This window comes from Manis pentadactyla, chromosome X (assembly GCF_030020395.1).
Source record: "Manis pentadactyla isolate mManPen7 chromosome X, mManPen7.hap1, whole genome shotgun sequence".
NCBI classification, from domain to species: Eukaryota; Metazoa; Chordata; class Mammalia; order Pholidota; family Manidae; genus Manis; species Manis pentadactyla.
In genome coordinates this window covers 144,111,646-144,135,492 of record NC_080038.1, presented here as the reverse complement: position 1 = coordinate 144,135,492, position 23,847 = coordinate 144,111,646, and the positions used below count along the sequence as shown (strand labels likewise).

General features: G+C 51.2%; 1 protein-coding gene across 1 annotated transcript; it reads right to left on the bottom strand.

The window, feature by feature from the left end:
* Window positions 1-1,360: 1,360 nt before the first annotated feature.
* Window positions 1,361-7,134, bottom strand: LOC130681836 (melatonin-related receptor-like). The gene is made up of 2 exons (XM_057495412.1): window positions 6,828-7,134; window positions 1,361-4,284 (listed from the first exon to the last, which is right to left on the bottom strand). Exons 1-2 carry the CDS (start codon window positions 7,132-7,134, stop codon window positions 2,705-2,707), a joined length of 1,887 nt encoding a protein of 628 aa, XP_057351395.1. The 3' UTR covers window positions 1,361-2,704.
* Window positions 7,135-23,847: the final 16,713 nt, after the last annotated feature.

Genomic DNA, 23,847 nt, shown 5'->3' with positions numbered 1-23,847 from the left:
GCGGAGAAGGACAAGTACCAAATGATTTCACTCATATGTGGAGTATAAGAACAAAGGAAAACTGAAGGAACGAAACAGCAGCAGAATCACAGAACCCAAGAATGGACTAACAGTTACCAAAGGGAAGGGGACTGGGGAGGATGGGTGGGAAGGGAGGGAGAAGGGCAAGGAAGGAGAAGGGGGGCATTAAGATTAGCATGTATAGTAAAGGGGGCACAGGGAGGGCTGTGCAACACAGAGAGGACAGGTGGTGATTATATAGCATCTTGCTACGCTGATGGACCGTGACTGTGGTGGGGTGTGGGGGGTACTTGGTGAGGGGGGAAGCCGGGTCAACATGGTGTTCTTCATGTAATTGTAGATTAATGATAGCAAAAAAATTAAAAGAAGTACCCTCAGTTTTTCTCACCCGTAGCAGCTCCTCTCAGCACCCCTGAGCCCCTGGAAAGCACCGACCAGTGTCACCCAAGGAAGAGGGAGAACGGAAAACATGGGGAGGGGCTGCTGCCTGTAGACCAGGATGTGAGCACATGAGTAAGCCCCCTTTTGGAGAATGCCTGGCAGAAACTATGCACAGGGGATTAGCCTGAGGTCCAGCAGTCTTTCTGGCGGGGCTAAAATCACTGTCATTTGGGCGTGAAAAGTGAAGGTGACGTCAGTCTATGCTCACAGTCTAGCTGAACCTGTATAGAATAACTACATATGTACAACTCTGTGTCTATGTATATGTGCATGCTTTAAGTCTCTGTATTTTAACAAGATTGATATCCTACTGTGTATTATTTTGAATACACTTTCATTTCTATGGAGCAGTTTATTTGGGGCTTTTCCTTGTCATTAGAGATTCTTTTGAGACTGTGTTCCTGAAGTCGGGAGCTTTGCCCAGTGGCTGGAGTCTTGCCGCCCCTCCTCCAGCTGGAGAGGAAACCACCTGTCCTGCCGCCGACTCCTGTGCCTGCCCCCACTGCCCCATGAGCTGTTCTCTGACCGAGCAGCCTCTGGAGTTGTGACCGCACTGGGGCCTGGATGCACTCCTTGCATGGAGGTAGAAGGGGCCTATTTTCCGAAGCAGTGGCAGGCGAGCTCCAGAAGGCCAAGAGCACGCAGGTGAGGTCAGGCCATCCGTCATCACTGCTCTGGTGAGAAGAGCACATCAAATCCAGCAGCCCACTCGGACCTCGCCACCGTGCTGGGTAAAGAAACTGAGGCGAGAGGGTCCCGTGACTTGCCCTGGGCTAGAGCAAGCTTGCACCCCAGGTCTTTGGATCCCCAAGGTCACTGGTCTTCCACCTACTCACCGGCCCTCCCCACAAGTAAGTCTGGTAGAGCAAGCGAATTTATCAATCAATCACACTCCAAAGCCACAAAATCACTTTTATTTGCTACCACAAATACAGAATTGAATTAAGGCAGTGTAATGCATTTCCACTTATCCTCTCAAGCTTTTTGTACAGATATTTTGCTTGAAGTGTCAGTTTGAATCAATCATTTAAATTTCTATTAAACAGCAACCTTTTCCTGAAACCTAGAGAAAAATCCTTTCCTGGGCTGTCAAGTGTGCTGATACAAGACATCTACAGCTTAACATTGTGGACCACTGCAGCTCAGCCAAGGGTGGTGGGGACGCTGGAGTTGGCCTCCTCCCGACGCCGCCTCCCTCCCCAGCTGGGAGGCCAGAGGGAGGAGGCAGAAGCAGCATTCACACCCTCCCGGCTGCACTCCATTCAGTTTTGGCTTCCAGCTGCTGCCTCAAATTCCCTTTTGAATGAAAAAGAAAAATGTGGAGACAGACTGTAGAGGCATCAGGCTGTTGGAAAAAAATCTCTGAGGAAAGGAGCAGTTATGAATTCTAATATTCAAAACACGACTAATTGATCCTAGGAACCGTAAATTTGGATTTTAGGAGAAGAAACTAGTTTGTGATAAACTCGTTTCTCTGGAACTAAATGAAAGAAAATCCTGGCAAATACTGTAAAAAAAAGTGCGTGACTACAAATAAGGTTAAACATCTCACCATTCCACGTTCACATTTGACAATGAAAATCAGCACCCGTGTTCGAATTTTCAAAAGATTGAAATAATTCGGTGCAGCCATTATCTTTTGTTCTGCCATTTGATCTCATAGGCATAAAATTTATTTTCGTAAGAGCTTATCAAATCATTCTTCAGATGCGAGTCATATTTTGTCGCTGGAATTTAGAAAAGACAGTTTCCAGTATTCACATTCTATCACAACTGCCTGACTACCATTAAAAGTACAGCATAGAGTTACCCACTTACAACATAAAGCTCAGCGGTCACATTCACTTGACAGAAGCCCCCACCACAGCACCCCTTTCCCAGCGCACACGCACCCCTCCCCTCCCGCCCCTCAAGGAAGGGGAGAAGAAAGCAGGAACAATTGGAGGAAATGGGGACACGGGAGGAGGGGGTAATCTAAGTCTGCGATTTCAAGGATCAGTGTGGGCTCAAGGGCAACCACCAGGAGGTAAGCAAGGCTCAGAACAACATGTCAAACTTGAGGGAAATGTGGTCTATAAAATAGAAAGCACACACACGCACATACACTCAGAGTGCATACGTAAAGGAGGAGTATGCCTAGAAGGTGGATGCAGCTCACACCATGTCTGTCAGTGTCTGCATGTGCCTGTCTGTGTAATCTCACTTCGGATTACATATGCTCCACCCCTCCTAAGAGCACTTTTCACACAGCCATCTCATCAGAAACAGCTTCAACACTGGTAACCACAACCTCATGGCAATCATTGGTGGCAGTGGTGACCACAGTGAGGTCAAGAACGTCAGCAGCAGGGGCAGGCTCCAGGGCGCTGGCAGCAGACTCGAGGGACCCACTGGCAGGGCTGGAGGCGGGCTCGGGGCAGTCAGCGATGTCACGCTCAAGGTGGCCAGTAGCGGTGGTCTCAGGGTGGCAAGAGGCAGTGAGCTCAGGGTGGCCAGCAGCTGTGGGCTCAGCATGGCTGCCAATGGCAGGCTCAGGGTGGCTGGTGGCAGGCTCAAGATTGCTGGCAATGGTGGGCTCAGCGTGGCTGGTAGCAAGCTTGATGTGGCCAGTGGTGGGTTTCAGGTAGCTGGTGGCAGGGCTGGAAGCAGTCTTGCAGGGGCTGCCAGCAGGGATGTGGTGGCCAGTAACGGGTTTAGGGTGATCAGAGGCAGGCTTAGAATGGACAGAGGCAGGCTTAGGGTAGATAGTGGCATACTTGGGGTAACCAGTAGAGTTTAAATAGCCAGCAGGAGACTTGGGGTGGTGAAAGACAGACTTGTGATGTCCAGAGGAAGATTTTCGGTAGGCAGAGGCAGACCTGGAGGGGCCAGAGGCTGGCCTGAGGTGGCCAGAGGCACGCTCAGGTTGACCAGCGGCAGCATCACCAGGAACATTCCGGACTTTCATTGGCAGTTCCTCCACAGTGGGACAGGCATGAGCTTGGGCTTCTTCACAGGCATGGTCACGGGCACGGGCCTCCCTCGTCTCGCGAACATCATTGATGAGGCCAGAGAGGAACAGGATAGGGTGCCGCATAGCATGGAAGATGGTCCAGTATTCTCTTCGGAAATTCTCATTGAAGAGCCCGTAGATCACAGCGTTGAGGCAGCTGTTGAAGTAGGCTATGAAGTAGGCTGCAAGATAAAGCCAGGTGGGGATCTTTCCTGCCATCTCCTTCGGACTGAGAGCCACCAAGAGAGTGAGCACGTTGATAGGGCACCAGCACGCTGCAAAGAGGACGAAGATCATAAACATGGTTAGAAAATTTTGAATCTCAGCAAGCTGGTTCTCAGGATTCTGCCCAGCCGGGTCATGGGCCGCCAGCACTTTGGTCCAGATCCTCATATAGCAGAAACCCACTATGAGCAGAGGGAGGACAAAGTGGATGCAGACGATGGTCACTGCAAAGACAGGGTTGTTCAGATAGTTGAAGATGCAGCTGTACGTGCGAGGATCATACTCGATGGTGCCAATGTACATGTTAGGCAGGACAGCCAGGACAGTCATGACCCAGGTGATGACCAGATAAATGCAAGTATTGCGCACACTGAAGATCCACTCATACTGGAGGCTGTGACAAATGTAGCAGTAACGGTTGATGGCAATTGCCACGATATTGAAGACAGAGCCGACCACACACAGCCCTGTGATGAATCCGACCATCTGGCATTGTAACTGGCTCTGATCCCAGCCTCCAATGGCCATGGCATGCAGCATCAGAGGGTAGGGATAGATGGCCACCAGCATATCGGCAACAGAGAGGCTAACCACGAAGATGTTGCCTGAAAAACACATGGGGGGGGGGGGGGTGGTAACAGAGAAGAATAAATGGTTAAGTTCGGAAATCTACTAATTTAAGCTGGAGGGAAAAGCCAGCTGGACTCATGACAATTTACAATTCTAGAATCCTTTCAAAGAAATACAGTTGTATTTTCAGTTTTATTTACAAGCATGTCCCAGGTGATTCCGATGCACAACTAGGTTTGCAGGACCTGTCCGTTGGCCACCTTTTTTTCCTTTCAAACACCACTTCTGCTTTGGGAAAGAAAGCAGTAAGCACAAAAGCCCCTTGACGACCTCTGCACACCCACTTGCTGCATGCTGCCACCATTTTGTACAAAAACAAAACGCAAACTTTCTCCCCTACAGGGGGTGGGTAGAGAAGGGAGAGGGGAGTAGAGGTGAGCTAGATGAGGCTGTCCTTGGAAAGCAGGCTGGAGGGGGAAGGGGGAAAGAGAGAGATTAGAGGAATGTCAGGAAGCCTCAAACATCCCCACCAAAAAAAAGTAATTAGCCCTCTCTTCTCTAGCCTGGCACTGCGTTTGCAGTGCAAACACGTCTACAGAGAACTGTCTGAGACGGTAAACTAAGACCAGCCCCGTAAATACTTAACATTTCTGAGCGTAAAAACTGAGGGGAAGGGGCGAGGGAAACCCGGTAAAATTTAGTCTGAGACCAAAGAAATAGTGAGCAGGGAGGGGAAAACATCAGGAAAAGCCCTGAGAGGATTCGCAGGAGTGCCTGCCGGGTGCGGGTCCACACGCAGAGCCACGCGCCGGCCCCTGGCCCTGAGATTTGCGCCAGCCGCGGGCTGAGCTGGAAAGTGAACGGGGTCCTCCCCTTTTGCAGGGCCCAGGCGGGAACGTTTTGTAAAACCCTTTCAAAAAAAGAAGTAAGAGCCCTCTGTTTTTGGAAACACCTCGTTGCTAATTAGCATTGGTTTGGCAAAATACTGCACTTCATCTTGGACTGAGAGAAAATGGGCACTTTTTAAAAGGGCAAAGGAATGGCTCCTCCTGCTTCCTTACGCTGGCGTTGCCAAGGCGCAGCCTCTGTGCTTTCTACCCAAGAAATTCTTTCTAGAGTTTACCTGAAAATAATGAATTAGGAGAAGACAAGGGAACAAGAGGGCAAAGCCTTCGAAACCAAACCACAAGAACTATAAAAACCTTTCCTTGAATTAGGAAAGGAAAGGAGACGGAGGAACAGGAAAGCAATGAAGTAAAAAGTAAATGGGCTTCGCTAGTGGCCCCGGGCCCCGTGGGCCAGCACCTCGGGAACCCACTGCTGGAGTGAAGGTGTGGCCCCACGCCCCAAGAGGGCCAAGGAACGATCGGGCGCACCCACCAGAGTTCCAAAGAGAACTCTGAATGACCCTGTGCCTGTCAGTGCATTTTGAAACTTGTGTGATGTTGGTGATTCCTCGCCCAAGGACAGAAATCCCCCAGGCTCTGGCCACCTCCTCTGCCTGCCCTGGGCCGCTGGGTGCCTGGTCCCCTCCTCCCGCCCCTGGCCTCGTGGCCGGCCACCCTCCCTACCGGGCCTGACCTGTGCTGGGGGACCCCTTCCCCTCTGCCTACCAGCCCACGCGGAGGGTTCGCTGCTTCTCAGCATCTGCCGCCCCAGCCGCCCCGCTAGCAGCGGGGACCCCCTTGGCACAGGCTGGCAGCGCGGGGGGTCCCGCCTGCCGCAGCTCCCCATCCCAGGTCCACGCGCTTCGCAGTCCCTCGGCGCCCCCCAACCCTCCCCCCCGGGCTCTCCCGCGAGCCTTGCCCCGGGCTGCCTGCTGTCTCCTTGTCCCGGAGACGCCAAGCCCGCGACCCTCTCCGTCGTCCCACCCGGCGGCCCCCAGTACCCCGCTTACGGATTCGGAATCTCCGCTGCCGCCGCCTGCTGCGCCGGGACCGCAGCTGCTCACTGCCGTGCGCCCCAGGACGCGCGGACGGAGCTTGGCTCTGACGGACTCGGACCGCCTGCTCCACACTCGGGCTCAGGCTCTGAGCGCAGCTGCCGCCCGGGAGCCGCCGGGAGCCCCAGGGCCGCAGGGAGCGGCGGCTTGGCCGGGCTTGGGTGCGGCCGCTGCGCCGTTCTCCTCCGGTAAGCGCTTAGCAGCTGCCGCGAACTTAACTTTCTCCCAGCGGGTCGCCGCCCCGCTGCTCCCTCCGCGTCAATTGTGTCCGAGCTGCCTCTGCAGCGTCCGGCTCGGCGTGCAGTTCCCAGGCAGCCGCTGGACTCTCCGCTGCGGGGCCCGCTCCCTCGGCATCAGTTCCCGGCGGGGCAGGGCTGGGAGGTCTGCCGCGAACCACGGGAACCCGGGCTTTGCCCTTGGACGCCCAAAGCTGATTCGCAGAGCTCCCTCGGACTCTAGAAGCTCTAGGCTAATGGGGCCCCAGCAGAACAGCACCGCCCGGGTTCGCGGGGTATTTAGAAGGAACGTGTAATGTGAGGCCACTGTCAATGGGCTCCCTGTTCTGGGCACCCAAATTAACACTTTGGGGATTGCAAGTGGCAGAACGCTGGATAGGGAGAAGGAAGGGTGGCTTACCAGAATTTCTGAGCTTCTTGTTCTTCGTCACAGCCAAAATGACCATGGAGTTGCCAATTAGGTCTACGACAATGGTGATAACCATTGCGCAGAACATGAAGGTGATTAGAGCCGGTGGGTAGTCCGGCTGCGGCACCTTACAACCAATACAGCCGTATGGAGGGGGAGCAGCCAGAGCAGGCCCCATGCTGCTGCTGGAGACCGTTAGGCTCTCCCAGCAGGTGCAGACGACGTACACCTGCTCTGTCACCAGGAGCTTCTGGGAAGCCGCCTGCCCTCTAAGAATCAGAGAGCAAAATGGCAGCATCCCAGCCCTCTCCGATGAGCTTTTAAAGCCTCAAGAGGTGGCTAGCCCCACCCCAATCCCACTCCCCGACCAATCATCGCTCCTTGACCACTCCCGCTTTGGTCAACAACTCTTCTTGGACAAATCCACATCGAGGTGTTGCCTTGCTTCCAACTGTCTTGTATGTGCTTCCCCTCTAGCACTTAGGTATCGTCATGAGCTCAGAATCCAACCCTCACCAGCTACTTCGCATCCCATCTGTTTCTAGCAAGTTCTTCTCCCTCCCCCTTCAAAGCAAATGCCCTGCAAAGCGGCACAGAATGCATAGCAGGGGTTTGGGGGCCCTCTTGGTGTCCAGGGCCCACCCAAGCCAGTCTGAAGCCCCCGGAAGAACGTCAGGGGCAGCCAGCAGCTCCCTGGGCCCTAGATATATGCCCCTATAGTCTCCTTGAGATGTTTATCCCATTCCAGGCGCTGTCGCCTCTGCAGAGCCTTCTGCACTCCGTGGTGAGCGGGGCACAGCTGCCAGGGGCTTCTGTCCCCAGTCTGAGTCCCCAGTCTCTGAGGAAGCTATCCCCACTCCAGTGCCTGCCAGAACCCGGTTGGCTCCCTTAAGTGGGATGGCCCTTGCGCGCGTCTGTGGGAGCCAGGAGCAAGTCTGCGGTCTGGGAGCAAAGGGAGTACCTTGTGGCCGCACGACCCTAACTCGGGTCGAGCGAGAGCTGGGGCCCAGCTCCTTCCCGGCAGCCGCACGCAAGAAAGCCCTTCTCCTGGGCTGCCATGCCTTCAAAGAAACCTCTCGAGGTGCTCCGCGCGCCCTGCAGAGTGGCGCAGAGCGCTCCGGCAGGCTCCGGGAACGACGCCGCAGCGGCAGGACAGGCGCGGGGGGCCTGGGGGCGGGGAAGGGGGTGCAGCCAAGAAACCAACGGCAGACCAGGGGTCCCCGCCCGGGGAAGAACAAATCTCGGTCCTTCTCCACTGCCATCCCCTGCCATCCCCTGCCAGAGGTCTCATTCAATCTCCCCCGGACCGGGCCGCCCCCTAGCCCCGCGCACCTCCCTCCCCAGGCTTGCTGGTTCCCTGCCCTGGCCCAGGCTCCGGGAGCGCGCGGGCCACGGGAAATCCGAAGGGCTCTGGTTCTCGCTCCTTCCACAACCTCGGGCACGGGAATGGATTTCTGCCTGCTACTAAAAGTTATGGATCTTATCGAGAAGTCTCCCAGAAAATCGGAGCAAACACCTTGCGACTTGTCTCCCAAACCTGGCCTTCTTACTGCAGTGGGGGAGAGGGGTTCGCGCTGTCCCGGAGCGCCACCGTGTGGATACTGCCGCCTCCTGCCCCGCGGGGCGCTGGGCGGACACCGGGGCGCTGGTGGCGGGTTTCGCGAGAGACTTCGACCTTCGGGGACCTTTGAGGCCAAGACAGACTCCTCTGAAAACAAGACTGAGCGCACTTAGCTGAAAAGCCCATCACAGGAAGGCATCCTTGTTTGCAGATGAAACCCGCCCCCCGCCCTCCTCCCAATCTTGCTCTCGCCGCGGGGGAGGCACTGGGCACGAACAACAATCTCCCGCCAGGAGCCCTTTCTCATTCATTATCTCAGTGCTCCTAGCGGGCTGGAGCGGGCCGGGCTTAGTCAGGATCTATTCCTAAAGGCAGCCCAAGAGCCCGCCTTGCTAGTCTCCCTAGGAAGCGGTGAGCACCGGGAAGGGGCCGGCAGCCAAAAACTCGTCCACATCGTGCTGCTTACGGTGGTTCCGCGAGGTTGCATCCTTTTACCTGTGGCAAGGAGCGGTTTTTAATTCAGATTTTTAAAAATTTAAGGAAAAAAGGAAACAAGGACCTAAGATACTGTTCTCTCCCTTACCCGCCCCCCAAACAATCCTGTAAAGGAAACTGGCAAGGTGTTCGTTCGGGCACTGTTGTGTTCCAGTGCACCACACCTTGGATGGGGTGGCCCCAGGGCTGGCAGAGGCCCAGGGCACTGGGGATTCTCCCTGGATATGGCCTGGACTTCCCTGGGACTGGGACTGAGGAGTGAACAGAGAGAGGGTGAGCTGAGCCCCTGGCCCCTGGCCCTGTTTGGACATTGCTTGACCCTGACTTCAGGGATCTTGTATTTTTCAATACCAGACAAGTGAGAGACGCAACTATTTTTATAAGGGAGGGGAAGGGATTCTGCATATGGTTAAACTTTCTTCTTTTTAATGAACTGTCTTAATAAATATTCTGAACATTGTCCTAGTGCTAAGAAAAACAGATGCATACTGAATCCATTATCTGGATACATACGAGGGAGAAAAACAGAGTTTGCAAGGGCAGGACAAGACTCATGCGCGGTAAGTTCATTCCTCTGGCAGAGTTGAGGGGTGAACTCTTCATCGGGTAGAGGGCAGTGCGTGGTTTACTGAAGCTTCCAAAGGATTTTTAATTAAGTGTCTATCTAAAGGACTGTGATGAAACCCTAATAACTGAGAGTGTAGAAAAAGCACTTTATGTGGGATTTGAAAGTTGTAAGATACAGATGAAAATAGAGGAGACCAAAGACATTCCCTGGGGACCCCAAGAAAACCTTGGAAAGCCATCTGGAGATTGAGAAGGAGAATAAAGCAATGCACAGTCCACAGGGAATTGCATAGTATTTGCAGTCCTGGAGCCCAGCCAGGTCCCCGTGTGGTCCCTTCCCCTACGTCACTCATTATAAGGTGAGGGAGACTACGCAGTCTGCCAGAGGACTCTTGGCAGTGAAAGCTTGGGACGTCCCAGGCAGAGGTGGGGCCAAGGGGCATTATGTACAGAAGGTAGAAATGAAGCGGTTTTTTTCTTCTTGCTGATACAGAAACCTTCCTTTCATCTCAGCCTCCGCATCTCTACTCTTTTGAAGAACTGAAGACCAGAGTGGGCCTGTCAGTCAAGGTGGTAGCTCGGAACTCAGCACTCTTTTTAAAGATGTGAGAGAGCAGAACAAGCGAGCAGTGTCCGCTCAGCAACAGGTGACTGCTCTGCACACAGCAGGAGAGTGCCACGCCACCAGACCCCTGGATGCTGAGGCCATGGTGGAAGGTCACCTTTGGTCAGACCTATTATGGCTCTCTGCTCACCCCTCAAGCGCTGTAAGTCCTTGCCTCTAATTAGCGAAGGTGATTTTAAATAAGCATTTTATCGTTCTGAAAATCCCACTGGGGATATATTTTCTCACAACAGTGCTATTTCACACATGAGGAAACTGAGACTCCGAGACATGAGAGGACTTGCCCGAGGTCGTGCCAAGGCTGGTGGAGGAGCCCAGGTTTGAAGATGGGCCCAGTGTCCCCTCAGCTCAGGCTTTTCTGCCACAGCCCAGCTGCATAAGGTAGTGTTTTTGCACCATATTCATCCTTTTAAAGTTCACAGTTCAGTGGGGTTTCGTACATGCAGAAAGTTGTTCAACTATCATCACCGTCTCATTTCAGAACACTTCTATGGCCCAAAAGGAAACCCTGTCCCCATTAGCAGTCACTCCCCCTGCCTCCAGAGCCCCGCTCCCAGAAACCACAAATCTGCATTGTGTCCCTGTGGACTTGCCCATTCTGGACGTTCCACATCAGTGGAATCATATCATGTGACCTTTTGTGTCCGGCTGCTTTCCTTTAGCATCATTTCTTTGACATTCATTCGTGTAACATAGGTCAGAGCTTCATTCCCTTGTATGGCCACATAGTAGTCCATTGTACGGAGAGGCCACATTTTGTTTATCCACGCATCCACCGATGGGCCTTTAGGCGGCTTCCACTCTTCGGCTACTGTGACTAATGCTGCTATGAACGTTTTGGGTTCTCTCTAAGACCCAAACAGCCCCTGGCCTGTGACAGGGAAGCAGAGGGCCTCTGAGTGCCAGCTCACACCTTGCCACTTCCCCAGGGAGGGCCGGGCAGCCAGCCAAGGGCTGTCCCAAGCACTCCAACCTTCCTTGGTCAGTGCTTCCCTGATGTCACCAGATCATCTGCTGAGGCCACATTAGACCATCGGTTGATGCTCCAATGTATGAAAACTGTCAGAATGAGAACTTGGTGCAACCCCAGTAAGAGTGAAAGTATCTTTCAGTTTGAGTACAAGCAGAGCAGTCTCCATTCGTTCTTGGACCTTCAGGGATGTCTTATCTCTTCATGGAAGACACACAGGAACCTGGAAGCTACTCCTCCCAGCCCATCCCTGCTCCACCCCCTGGTCCTACGCCAGCACTAAGTAGAGGCCTGATGAATGGAGACTATATTTGGCTCAATTCTTGAAAATAAAAACAAATGTGAACCCAGCTCTGCCATTGGTCGGCTGTGTGACATTGGGCAAGATACTTAGCCTCTCTGTGTCTCAGTTTCCACAGCTGTAACACGGAGATGATCATAGTGCCTCATCATACGGTTGATAGGAGAATTAAATAGAATAATACAAGCACTTACAACACTACCCAGAACAGAGTAAGCATGCAGCAGGCGCTAGTTAGTATTCTTATTCTGAAGGTTTCCGATGCTCTGTCTAAACTCAATCCTGTTGCACTTCTATAGAGGACATAGGCTCTCGGAAGCACTGGAGACTCTGCCCCCAACTGCGCCATGCTCCAAGGTCTCTTCCCTCTGGCTCTAATTCCTGGCAGAAGCCACCCAGTGGGCACTCTCTGGCATCCCAGGTCACCATGACATGTTGGCAGTGTGTCAGATGAAGGGGACATACCAAGTCACTTGCCTTCTCACTGCCATCCCCCCAGAATGCTTCACTGACACAGTTTGTTCAAGAAGGGACATATTTTCTTCAAGAAGGGACCATTGGATTTCCTGACACTGGTCAGAATGAAGACACAGAGGATGGTGGGTCTAGAGGCAGGTCAGACCTGAGGTCCACAGGAGGCTGGCTGAGCACAGGCAGGGAGAGCTGCGTTTCGGCAGAGCCTGGGGCCAGCCCATGCTGAGGAGGGTCTAGTTCCAGGTCGAGGTGGCGGCCAGGAGCAAGGCAGAAGCCTCAGAGGAACTAAGCAGGGACTCAGGCAGGAATCAGATCACTGGGCCTGGGCACTATCCAGCTCATGGCATCAACCAACTCAAGAGCAGTTTGGGACAGGTGCTCGGTTTGGTCCTAAACAGACTCTGTCTGGTCACATTTATTTTACCAACGTGGAGACACTAGTCACATTTGTTAAATGAACAAAGAGAAGGATTGTCCTCTCCAGGTCCCTCAGGCTTAATTCATCCTGGCTGGAACCACTTTATCTTCTCCCTGTGCTTCAGTCACTAGGGGCAGCGAGACACATTCATTTCCTTTCGTGTAATCGGGGACTCACCAAAATAATTAGCAGGCAGTGTTTCTGGAATCTTAGTGCCTGTGAAAGACTACAGGTTAGGTGGGTTCAAATCAAAGGGCTACCAGGGAGAGAAGAAGCACATTAATGACTTGTACTAACACTTGGACTCCCTTCCCCTTGTACAATTTACCTGCTAGTTGGGGCTTAATGAACAATATCCGTTTTCCTAGCTTCTTGTTCTAGCCAAGCAGGATCAAAAGACTGTCTCTCTTTTTAAGCATCCTCGTGACTTCTGATGCAACAAGCCCCTTGCCCTGGGAGCTCTGCTTTAGCCTGCTCTAGTGTAGGACACTGGGCATGAGCACCCATCAGGGCCCCAAGCAGTCCTCTTTCTCCCCGGTGGGCCCACTCGGCACCTCCCAAGGGCAGCATGTGTGTGTGCTTCTTCAACACAGCGGCCCGATGAGCTAGGCACACTTACGATCCGTCCTCCACAGATGAAGAAACTCAGGCCCAGAGAGGTTCTGTCCCGGCCCCAGGTGGTAGAGATGATGAATGGTAGAGCCACAAGTGCACCACGCGTGCTCTGGCCCCCGAGTCTGTGCCATAGCCACATATTATCCATTGTTTACTGGAAATTTCCATTTAACTGGGCACCTTGCATTTTACCTGGCAACCATGTGACTGAGGGCCACAGCCTCTGACTGATCCTGAATGAGCCAAATATGAGGACTCTGCATTGGTGGGTCAAGGGCCTGCCTTCCTCCCCTTCAGCCCTTCCTCTGACAGGGGTTTGGTCAACCCTGGGGAACAAAGACTATGAATTCAAGACTGGAGGATCCCAGTAGGCTCTGTGGCGGTCACCTTGTCATCCTGCATGTCTCCTGTGTGTTTTGCCAGCATCTTCTATCTACTCAGGAGACTCGTGACACATCCTAAAGGAAATACTTGCCTCCCATTCCCCTGCCCCTGCGAGCAGCAGTTCAACTGCGGACTGTTGGCCCGTCACTGGAGGTATTTATACCCCTGTGTTTTGACTGGGGCTCATATCTGAAACCATTGTGCATTTTCCACCAATGGCCTCTTAAAGGTCATGGTAAGCCTGCCTGAGAACCTCAGTCTCAGCTGCCTGGGAAGAGAGCTTTCTAGCGTCTTTTCCAGGTTGCCCTCAAAGGCATTTTGCATGTCCCATGTAACCTGTATTCCAAGCCAGATCTTCTCAAAGCTACCTCCAAATTTGATGAGCATCCAGCTGGCTATTTTTACATGATGCTATAATCAGCAAGCAGTCAGAAAAAAAAGATTACCTTTATTTAAATACTTGTCATCGTCACCAGTGAGTCAAGTCAGTACTGTCTAGTATTAACGTCTGTACCCATCCCAGGCAGAGGCAGGCCCAGGAGTGAAAAGTGGGGAATTTGAGTTCTGAGCAGATGCCAGCCCAGCTCCTCAAGCCCAGTGTGGCTGGAACGGAGAGGAGAGCGTGTACAGCACCCCAGGAGCAGAAGAGGCTTTAATATTCTGGAATATTAAACAAGCAAAAGGATGAACTGCAATGAAACATCCTGGCAGGACCATTCATTTGCCTGTAGAGCCACTAAAAGAAGCCATCAAAACTTTCTGTGCAAGGGTCAAATGAAGAAACGATCCTGCCCAAGCCCGAGTCAGACTCCGAGACCTCACAGGTGCTTCTCTTCCGTCTTGTGTTTGCTGAGGCTGCATCAGTTCCCAGGGCTTAGAGCCGCAGGGAATTCGAGCCAGCAGATTGCTGCATGCCCACAACACTTGGCCCCACTGAGCTCCCAATTGGGATAGAAACCATAGGCATTTCCTGGGGGTCCCGTCCCACCTGGCCTGCGAGGCTCTGATCTGAGGCCCCTCCCCTGCATCATCAGATGCCCACTGACCACACACTGGCAGCCCCAGCGCTTCTCTCCCAAGCAGCTAGTTCAAGTTCAGTTGCCCTCTAATCAGAATGGTCTCACTTGACCCGTAGTCTCCTCAAAGGATAGTTCCCGGTCTCCCCAAGCCACATTCATTTTCTCAAAAAAATAAAAAGGCTTTTTGTGACTTGCCCTCCTCTCAGCACCCTCTTCGGCATTATGGAAAACTCAGTAATTTGATCGGGATGACTTTTGAGGGGATTGCCAAGCCCTTTCCTTTCCTCTCCCCACTGCTCCACATCGTGCAGTCTTGGAGCAGGAGGACTTCTGGAGCCACCTAGCCCTGTACCGGAGACTGGAGCTCAGCAGCCATCCCTACACCAGCAGTGACAATGACTACAGTCCCTCCGGATCCGCGGCCTCTATACGCCAGGCACAGCACCTCATCTCATTCATTCCTCATGGCACTTTTTTTTTTGGCACCCTGGTGAGGCTGGCATTATTATAAGGAAGTGGAGGCTCTGAGAGGGAAAGCCCTCCTGCCATCAGATGCATCCTGTCCTTCCTCCCTCTCTGCTACACCCCCATCAGGAGTGTCCCGGGCTCTTGCGGTGGAGGGTGGGGACCAGCGGGCTGGACTTTTCATTGTGGGATGGAATAGGCTAGTTAAATGCTTGCCCTGCGCCCAGGCCAGCAGATAAAGCCCCAGGATCCCAGGCCTTGCGCAGGCCCTGGAAGACAGTCTTGGCTCACCTGGTTTTCTTTGCACCAGCCACTCCACTGCCCTGCTCCTCAAGAACTAAACTGAAAGACTGGCTGGGCATGAAGTGCCTTCTTTCTCTGCAAGCTGTGGTTCACAACTCCCATCTGGAGACACAGACGAGGGAACCTGAATCCCACTCTCAAGCTCTCCTTTGACCTTGCCTTTGAATAAGGGTTGATTGGTAGGTAATGCATAACTGGGAGTAGGTTGGGCTGTTTCCTGTTGCCAAGACAACAAGGCCTCTCCTTCCAGGCTGGCTACCAACAGCTCCTCTTGGACTGCATTGGGTAGTGCGTTTTGTGAAATACATCTGGTCTCGAGTGTCCTTTATGGAAGATTTTAATTACTGATTAAGCTTCTTTAATGATTGTCGCATTGTTCAGATTTCTATTTCAATTTCATTTTTTTAGCTAGACCTAACTTTTTTATTGTGTTAAAATATATACAGCATAAGATTTCCCATTTTAGCCATTTTTACGCATCCAGATCAATGATATGAGGTGCATTTGCATTATCGTGCAACCATCACCTCCGTCTATCTCCAGAACTTACTCGTCTTCCAAAACTGAAACTCTGTCCCCTTAAACACCAACACACCATTCCTCCCTCACCCCATATCCTGGCAACCACAATTCTGCCTTCTGTCTCTGTTTATCTGACTGCCCTGGGCATCATACAAATGGAATCATGTAGTATCTGTCCTTTTATGCCTGGCTTATTTCACTGAGCATAATGTCTTCAAGGTTCATCCACGCTGTAGCAGGTGCCAGCATTTCCTTCCTTTTCTGGGTGGAATAACACTCCATTGTGTGGAGAGAGCACATTTCCTTTACCCATTCACCTGCTGATGGCCACATGGGTTGTTTCCACCTTTGGGCTATTGTGAATGCTGCTGCTATGAACGTGGGTGCACAAATGTCTGTTTGAAGCCTTGCTTCAGTTCTTTGGGTTGTATACTGGCATTTGGAATTGCTGGATCATATGGTAGTTCTATTTTCCATTTTTAATTTTTGAGGAGTCACCGTACTATTGATAGTGTCCTTTGATGCACAAAAGGTTTTCATTTTAATGTAGGTCCAAATTATCTATTTTTTCTCTTCTTACCTGTGCTTTTGTTCTGATATCCAAGAAGTCACTTCCAAATCCAATATCATGGTGCTTTTCTGCATGTTCTCTTCCAAGTTTTATAGTTTTAGCTTTTAATGCTTAGGTGTTTGATCATTTTGAGTTAAGTTGGTATGTGATATAAGAGTCCAGCTTCATTCTTTTGCATGTGGATATTCAGTTTCTCCAGCATTGGCATCTTTGTGGCAAATCATTTGACCATACATGCAAGGGTGTATTTCTGGATTCTCTATTCTATCCCATTGGTCCGTATACATCTGTCTTTATGCCAGTACCATGCTGTTTTGATCACTGTGGTTTTGTAGTAAGTCTGTAAATCAGGAAATGTGAGACCTCCAACGTGGCTGTTCTTTTTCGAGATTGTTTTGGCTATTCCGGGTCCCTTGAGATTCTACATGGATTTTAGAATGGATTTTTCTACTTCTGCAAAAAGTCATTGGAATTTTGATAATAGGCTGCATTAAATCTACAGATCACTTTGGGTAAAACTGACATCTTAACAATATTAAATCTTCCAATCTGTGAACAAGGATGTCCTGCCATTTATCTGTGTCTTTAATTTCTATTAGCAATGCTTTTTGTTTCCAGTGTACGCATCTTTTCCTTCCTTAGTTAGGTTTACTCCTAAGTATTTTATTCTTTTAAATACTACTGTAAAAGGAATTGTTTTCTTAATTTCCTTTTCAGATTGTTCATTGTTAGTGTATAGAAACAACTGATTTTGGTGTGTTGATTCTGTATCTTGCAACTTTACTGCATTTGTGTATTAGTTGTAATGATCAAAGTCTTTCTGGACCTGGGTCTCTCCTGTCTCTTGTTTCTGCAAGTTCACACTCACCGTATTTTGCTTCTGTATGTGTTTGGTTATGCGTCCGTGGAAAATTATTGGAGACGATACTTTGAGGCCCAGAATAAAAACACCTTCTTCCAGAGAGCATTTGACCTTATTTCTGCCAGAGGTAAAAGTCACTATTGGTCTGGGAATATTTTAAATTAAATTCATGTTTGGAGTATTATGGACTACACAGGCATTGGGAATTTGGGTTGCAAACCCACAGGCGGGCCATCACGTGCTTACTGCTCCTCGGGGATTTTTTACCCCCTGCTCTCCTCAATGCCAAGGTAACTTTCCCTGCAGTCAACCAGGAGAGGGACAGGTTCACTTCTGTTTTATCCTTACCTTGAGGCTATAGTCCTTCCTTTGGGCTCCCACTTTATCATGAGGAGCATCTCCTATTAGACCTCTCACCATGATCCAGTTCTGGCCTTTGGCTTCTGTCCCCCTTGCCCTCTGAGGCTCTCAAACCCTAAGTTCAAGTTTGCTGGCATCAGTGAAGGATTTATTCCATTAACCTTTCTATCATCCTTCCTTAGATTTTAGACTGATAACTCTTTTCTGTGTTGTCACATCTTTTATGCTTTTAAGACTTTTTTTTAAAGCGGACATTTTTATCTAGCATCTTATTTTCAGCAGATTAGTTGACCCAAGGGCCCAGCCTGCCGCAACCCTTTCATTCTCCGCGAGGAAGTTTCCCTCCCCAGAGAGAGGCACCTGTCTTCTGGAGTACTGCGGCCGGGCACCTGAACTCCGTGGGCAGGCTTTCACACACTGGTTTCAGGCCCACATCCCTTGCCTGGCCTCTGGCGTCTCCTCATCCCGACGGTCTCTTCGGCTCACCTCTGTAACAGCACCCCCTTCTTCATAGCCCCCAGGAGGCGCTTTCACTGGCCCTGCAAGCAGTCACGGCCAACTCTAGGCTACGGGGCTATCTCATGTCCTCTTTGTTATTGTTCTTCTATCCTTTTGTCCCTTTAACGATTTTCAGTAGAGCCTCACTGGGGCTTGAAAATAACAGGAGGGCTCAATCAGCCTATCAAAATGGTAATTCTGTTCACTGTCAGTCCCTGGTAACCACTTCACTGAGTGCCTCCACCACCCTCCTGAGACTACCTTTGGCAAGGTTACCCAACAACATCCATGCGGTGAACGTTGATGGATAGTTCCCATCTGTCATCCTCCTTGACATCGCCACTGTATTTGATACAGCTGAGCACATCCTCCTTCTGGACATGAGAGCACACTCTACCTGACTCTCCAGCCAGCTTTTTCTCCTCCACCCCACGTGTGAATGGGCCCTAAACCCAGCTCAAAGGACCTTATTGCTATTTCTGACTACTCATTTGAGACAAAAATGGTTCCCACTCTCTGGACTTCAGTTTATGATTTCTAGAAGCACTTACAGTTCTAGGACTTTATAATTTAGATCGTAATGTTAGTTATCATGTTTTTATAACCAACTACAGTTCGAGTTGGTGTGGTCCTACTAACCTTTCATAGAGATTATTATTATCGTTTCCATTCCTGAAAAGGCCTTCAAAAATGTGGAATTATAAAATTTAACTGCTGGCTACAGTTCTAGAGTACAGGCTTTACTTTCTCCACCTGTACAGTCTTGGGGTCCAGGTCCATGTGAGAGTGAAGCAGATAATCTCCAAACCCCTCTTGATGCTGAAGACTCGGCCCTAAGTCCAGACCCACCTCTCATATTTTCAGGACTGAGGGCAAGAGACCAAATGGAGGGCCACACAGTCTATGACTAAATATTTAAGTGTCTTCATTGAAACTAATGAGATGTTGAAGAAAAGTATGCCCTCTCCTCCCAGCTCAACAATTATAGCTTCCTAGTGATCAGAGGGTTAGGTTCAAACGTAAGTGTCTTAGACTGCCCAGAATGCCATGCTTGAATTTATGGTGTGGGGAGAGTCAGCCCCCAGCTCCCCTTACATGCGTGAGGACACCTTTGCCCACACTCCCACGAACAGCTACCTCTTGGTCCTCTTGGGTCTCAGTCTGCACGTTGTAATGGCTCGGTCCACCCTCAGGAAGACACGCCTGGAAGCAAGCGAGGGGCACTCGGGCCAGAGAAGTCTGCAGGCCTGGGTAACTTGAGCTTTGGTCTGGCACAGCCCCTTGCTCCTTTGGGCTCCTCTGCCACAGGTCATTCACTCTAGCAGACATTAGAGCTGTGACCCTCTCTAAGCCATGACCTGCACTCCGCAAACAGCAGGTCCCAGGACAAGGACCACCTCTGCCTGGTGCTAAGCCAGTCAGTTCTATCTGAGTCTAAGACCGAAGAGTGATGGCAAACGTCACCTTAAATCAAAGATCTATCCCCACACTGCGCTGTGGGAGAGTTAAGACTTGTGGACAGTACAACTGGGACACTTTGAAGGTAGAGTAACTGATGTGCCCAGAGGAAGTCTGTGCCTTGAAGGGGAGAGGGAGACATGGAGGGCTTGCTTGGTAGGCAAAGGGAGGAAGAAAGGAAGGTGGTCCAGGAAGATGATACCTTGTCACCTGGGAAGTCTGGAGTATGGCAGAGGGTGAAACCAAGAGTAGAGGGAAGACCAGAAGTTGAAGTCAGGACAGTAGATTAGGGCGGCCATGTTGGAAAAGGAATTAACAAATGTCACTTTAGTCCATTGCAATATAAGCTCAAAAAGCCAGAGACCATGTCAGTCCTGTCCAGCACTGTGTTCTCAGCAGTCTTAGGATAATGCCTGGCACAGTATGGTGACAAGGACCACAGTCAGAGAAGCCCTCCTGCCTGGTACCAAGCCTGCCACAGAGCAGAGGCAGTTTGGGCTCGATGTCTGCTTTCGAGTGAGGCTTGGTGTAGCTATCTACAGCCTTAGACTCAGGGGCCCTGGTGGTAGTTTTCTAAGAGGACTGCACCTGCAAACTAGCCACTGCCACAACCTTGCCCTACGTGTGGCGTGCATTCTCCCAGGCCCCTCATTCTCCTCTCCATTTCTCCAGATCCTTTTCTAGAGTCCTGTTTGACTTGGACATGGAGAGGAGGAATGGAAGGAGCTGGGACAGAAACAGAAAGGTGTCCCTGGAGAGATCAGGGCAGAACCAGGGATCAGAGCACCCTGGGGGACGGTGAGCACAGAATGTCCGGAAGGGAGAGGCAATCCATGGGGCCAGACGAAGCTGAGATACTGAGCATAGTGAGGACTGAGGCAACACCATTAGATTTGACAATTAGGGGGTCTCAGGTCCAGTTCAAAGACGGTAAGCCTGAAGCTAGATTTCCAGGACTTACGAACGAGGGCTCAGTGAGGAAATGGAAACAGAGTGTGAAGAACACTCTGCCGAGAAGATACGCAAGGGAATGAGAAAGAAGGCGGGCAGTAGCCAGAGAGGGAGCAGATGTGGAAAGGCAGCTGTGGGCAGGGTGGTCCCCAGTTAGAACGGGTGCAGTCTGCATGGCAAGGTGGCTTTCTTGGACAGCACCAGACAGTGTCAAGCCATGTTGGGGTGTTGGGGGAACCAAGGGGGATTTCTCTGAACCGGGACTAGAAAGACAAGACAAGAACACTGGAAGGGCAGGAGCTGGGCCTTGCAGGCGGCCTCCCCGGGGTAACTGAACAGTCTGTGCTGGGGCCCTGGCCAGGAGGGAGGCGAAGCAATTGGCCCAGGACCACAGGGCTAGTACCGGGTTGAATAGTGTTTTGGACTGAACTGTGCCCCCCTCCATTCATATGTTGAAGCCCTACCCCCCACTGTGGCTGTGTTTGGAAATGAGGCCCTTACAGAGCTAACCAAGGTCATGTGAGGTCATAACGGTGGGGCCCTGATCTGACAGGACTGGTGTCCTCATAAGAATAGGAAGAGACACAGAGCACGCTCTTTCTCTCTCTCTCTCAATCTGTGTGTGTGTGTGTGTGTGTGTGCGCCTGCCTGTGCACAGAGGAAAAGCAATGTGTGGGCACAGCAAGAAGGCAGCCAACCCCAAATGAAGGAGAGAGGCCTCATCAGAAACCAGCCCTGCTGGCACCTTGATCTTGGACTTCCAGACTCCAGAACTGGGAGAAAACTAATTTCTGTCATTTAAGTCCCCCCATCTAGGATTTCGTTATGGAAGCTTAAGCGGACTAAGACAAATAGAGTTTATGTGGGCCTGAAACCTCAGAGTGTGACCTTGTTTGGAAGTAAGGTCTTTGCAGATGTGGTTACTTATGTTACGATGAGGACGTACCGGGGAGGATGGGCCATTAACCCAATGGGATGGGTGTCCTTGTAAGGGAGGAGAGCACCATGCGAGGACACACATGCAGGACAGAGCCTTGTGACACAGAGGCAGAGACTGGACCGGTGCAGCTGCCAGCCAAGGATTGCCGCGGCCACCACCAGAAGACAGAGAGGCCAGGAAGGCTCCTCCCCTTCCGCCTTCACAGGAGCAGGGCCCTGCCGACCTAAGTGTCAGACTCGCGGCATCCAGCTGGGAGAGAATAGGTGCCTATTGGCTTAAGCCCCCCCGTTGGTGCTCTTTGTTAGGACAGCCCAGGACTCTCCCTCAGTGATGGGCTCCCAGCGCTTCCTGTTCTTGCAGCCACCCCACACTGCTTCCTCAACTAAAATTGGGTTTCCTTTCTGAGTTCAGAAGCTCTATAAAGAATATTTCCTTTCAAAGAGTATTTAAATGTAACTTTTAAGGAACCTCAGGGGAACAACTGAATACTCCAGAAGAGTGGGACTTGAAACAAAAAACCAAACCTTACTCCTCACTAATCCTTCAGTCACGTGGCCCTGTCCCAGAAGGGGTCACTGTCAGCATTCCTGGGGTCCCTCTAGCTGCTGTCCCCGTGTGAGGATGGATGCAGCCGCTTTTTCCTGTACATCAGGATCCTCCTCTACGCAGTCTCCAGCAGCTTGGTTTCTCTGGCCTAACGATCTGCCACTGCTGTCTTGCCCTGGCCTCCCAGGAGAAGGCCACCCGAGAGAGTGCTTCTTAGGGGCCACTTTTGAGGACAGACTCTGGAGCTTTTCTGTGTGGGCTTGGGATGCCAATCTGGTGCCACCACCTGCTAGCTGAGCGATTCTGGGCCACTTACTGAACCTCTCTCCTCCAGGTTGCTCGTCTATAAAGTGGTCCAACCTCTTACATATCTCTAAAGGATTAAATGAGTTGAATGCACCAAGTGCCCGGGCAATAGTGGCTGGTGCAGGGCCGGCGTAAGACACCTAGTGTGTGTTAACAGATGCACAGTGCACAGTGTTCTCATTATGGATGCACCACCATTTACATCTACTGGGCGTGTACACTGCTTTCGGCTTTTCACTCGTACAAGCATCACTTCAGTGAGCATCTTCGTGCGTGCCCTCTTGCGTGAGTGTCCAGAGGATAAATTCATGTGGGTCGAGTTGGCTGGGTGAGTTTTCCCTGCCACCAAGAGTGTATGCTCCGGACTGTCCTTCCACACCCACCCCCACACCAAGGTCTTGCAACTGATTTTAAGATTTGAATTGGCAACCCTTTAAATATTGCTGTGCATTCTGTGATCCAGCAGGCTGTGTTCTCCTTTTCTTTGGCTAAATACTGACCAGTATTGATTCATAAATGTATTTCATGGTTGCTTACAAATAGCAAGGCGACAACTGTCATGGAGACCCCTCTTTCGTGATTGGTCTTCACAAACTACACAGTGGTGGTTCACAGGTCATCATGAGAGCATCTGGCCACAGCTGGTACCGGAGATTTGTATGCCCAGAGAGCGTTGCTAGCAGCCTGCCCTGGCTAGATATATGGTGGGGTGGAAATTACCTGCCTTCCCTTCAGACAGGAAGTGACTCACAGCCTGTCCTGCCTGTTATTAAGCTAATGGAGCCCATTCTATGATCAGACGCACCCCACTGCCAGAGCCCTAATTTACTTTGCAGTGGGGGGTCACAGGCACACAGGGTGGCTTGCTGGGGCTCCCTCAGTACCTCAGGCAAAGAACAAGGTTCATGTTGTAGAGAAGAGCTTCCCGCCTTCCCATGTTATTATCACAAGAGCACGGACAACCGGATCAGCCACTTGGCATATTTATAGCACCTGAACAGGGGACCCTTGAGAAGATGGAAGGAACAGCCTTTGCCAGATGGAGATCAGTTGGATGGTGGGTCGGTGTGTGTGTGTGTGTTTGGGGCTGTCTGGTGTTGTTCTCCCTCCTCTGTACTAGAAAGAAGAAAATAGGCAATAAGTAAATTTCGAGAAAAACAAAATATTGATAGAATGAGTAAGCCCTCTTCTTTTAAAAAAAAACCCTTCAGTTGGGTTGTTCCTTTGGTGCCGTGAGTCTGCTCGTTCTGCTCCCAGCTCCCCTCGGGGTCTGTGCATCGCCGTTCTCTCCATGCCTCCTTCACCCGCCCAGCCTGAAGGGGAGCCTCTGTTTGATGCTTCCCTGGGTTTCTGGCCCCCAGCACAGGGCCAGCACCACAGGGGCCTGGAGTCTGGGCTATGCAAGTGGACTGGCTCCACTTAATGGACCAGGGAAAGCGGGAGCCCTCTGGAAGCAGCAGTGTCCCCACCCAAATTTTGCAGAATGAAATTGTCACTAACTAAAATCCCAGTAGCTCACCTCCCTTCCCCAGGCATTGTGCGGATTCCGAGTGAAGTCTTGAAAAAAAACGAAAAGTGATGCAGACATGGCATTTCTCACAACTGCAGGACAGGAAGAGGTTCAGGGACCTAAGTGATCGCCCGTGTGTATGTCTATGAACTCACCATGACATGTGCCTTCAATGGCTTACAATTAGATATGTCAATTACACCTCAACACAGCTGAATGTTGTTCCATTTTCAGAAAGAAGTGAAGTGATTAGGTAGAGTCCGTGGAGCCCTGCTAAGGGCATGATCACT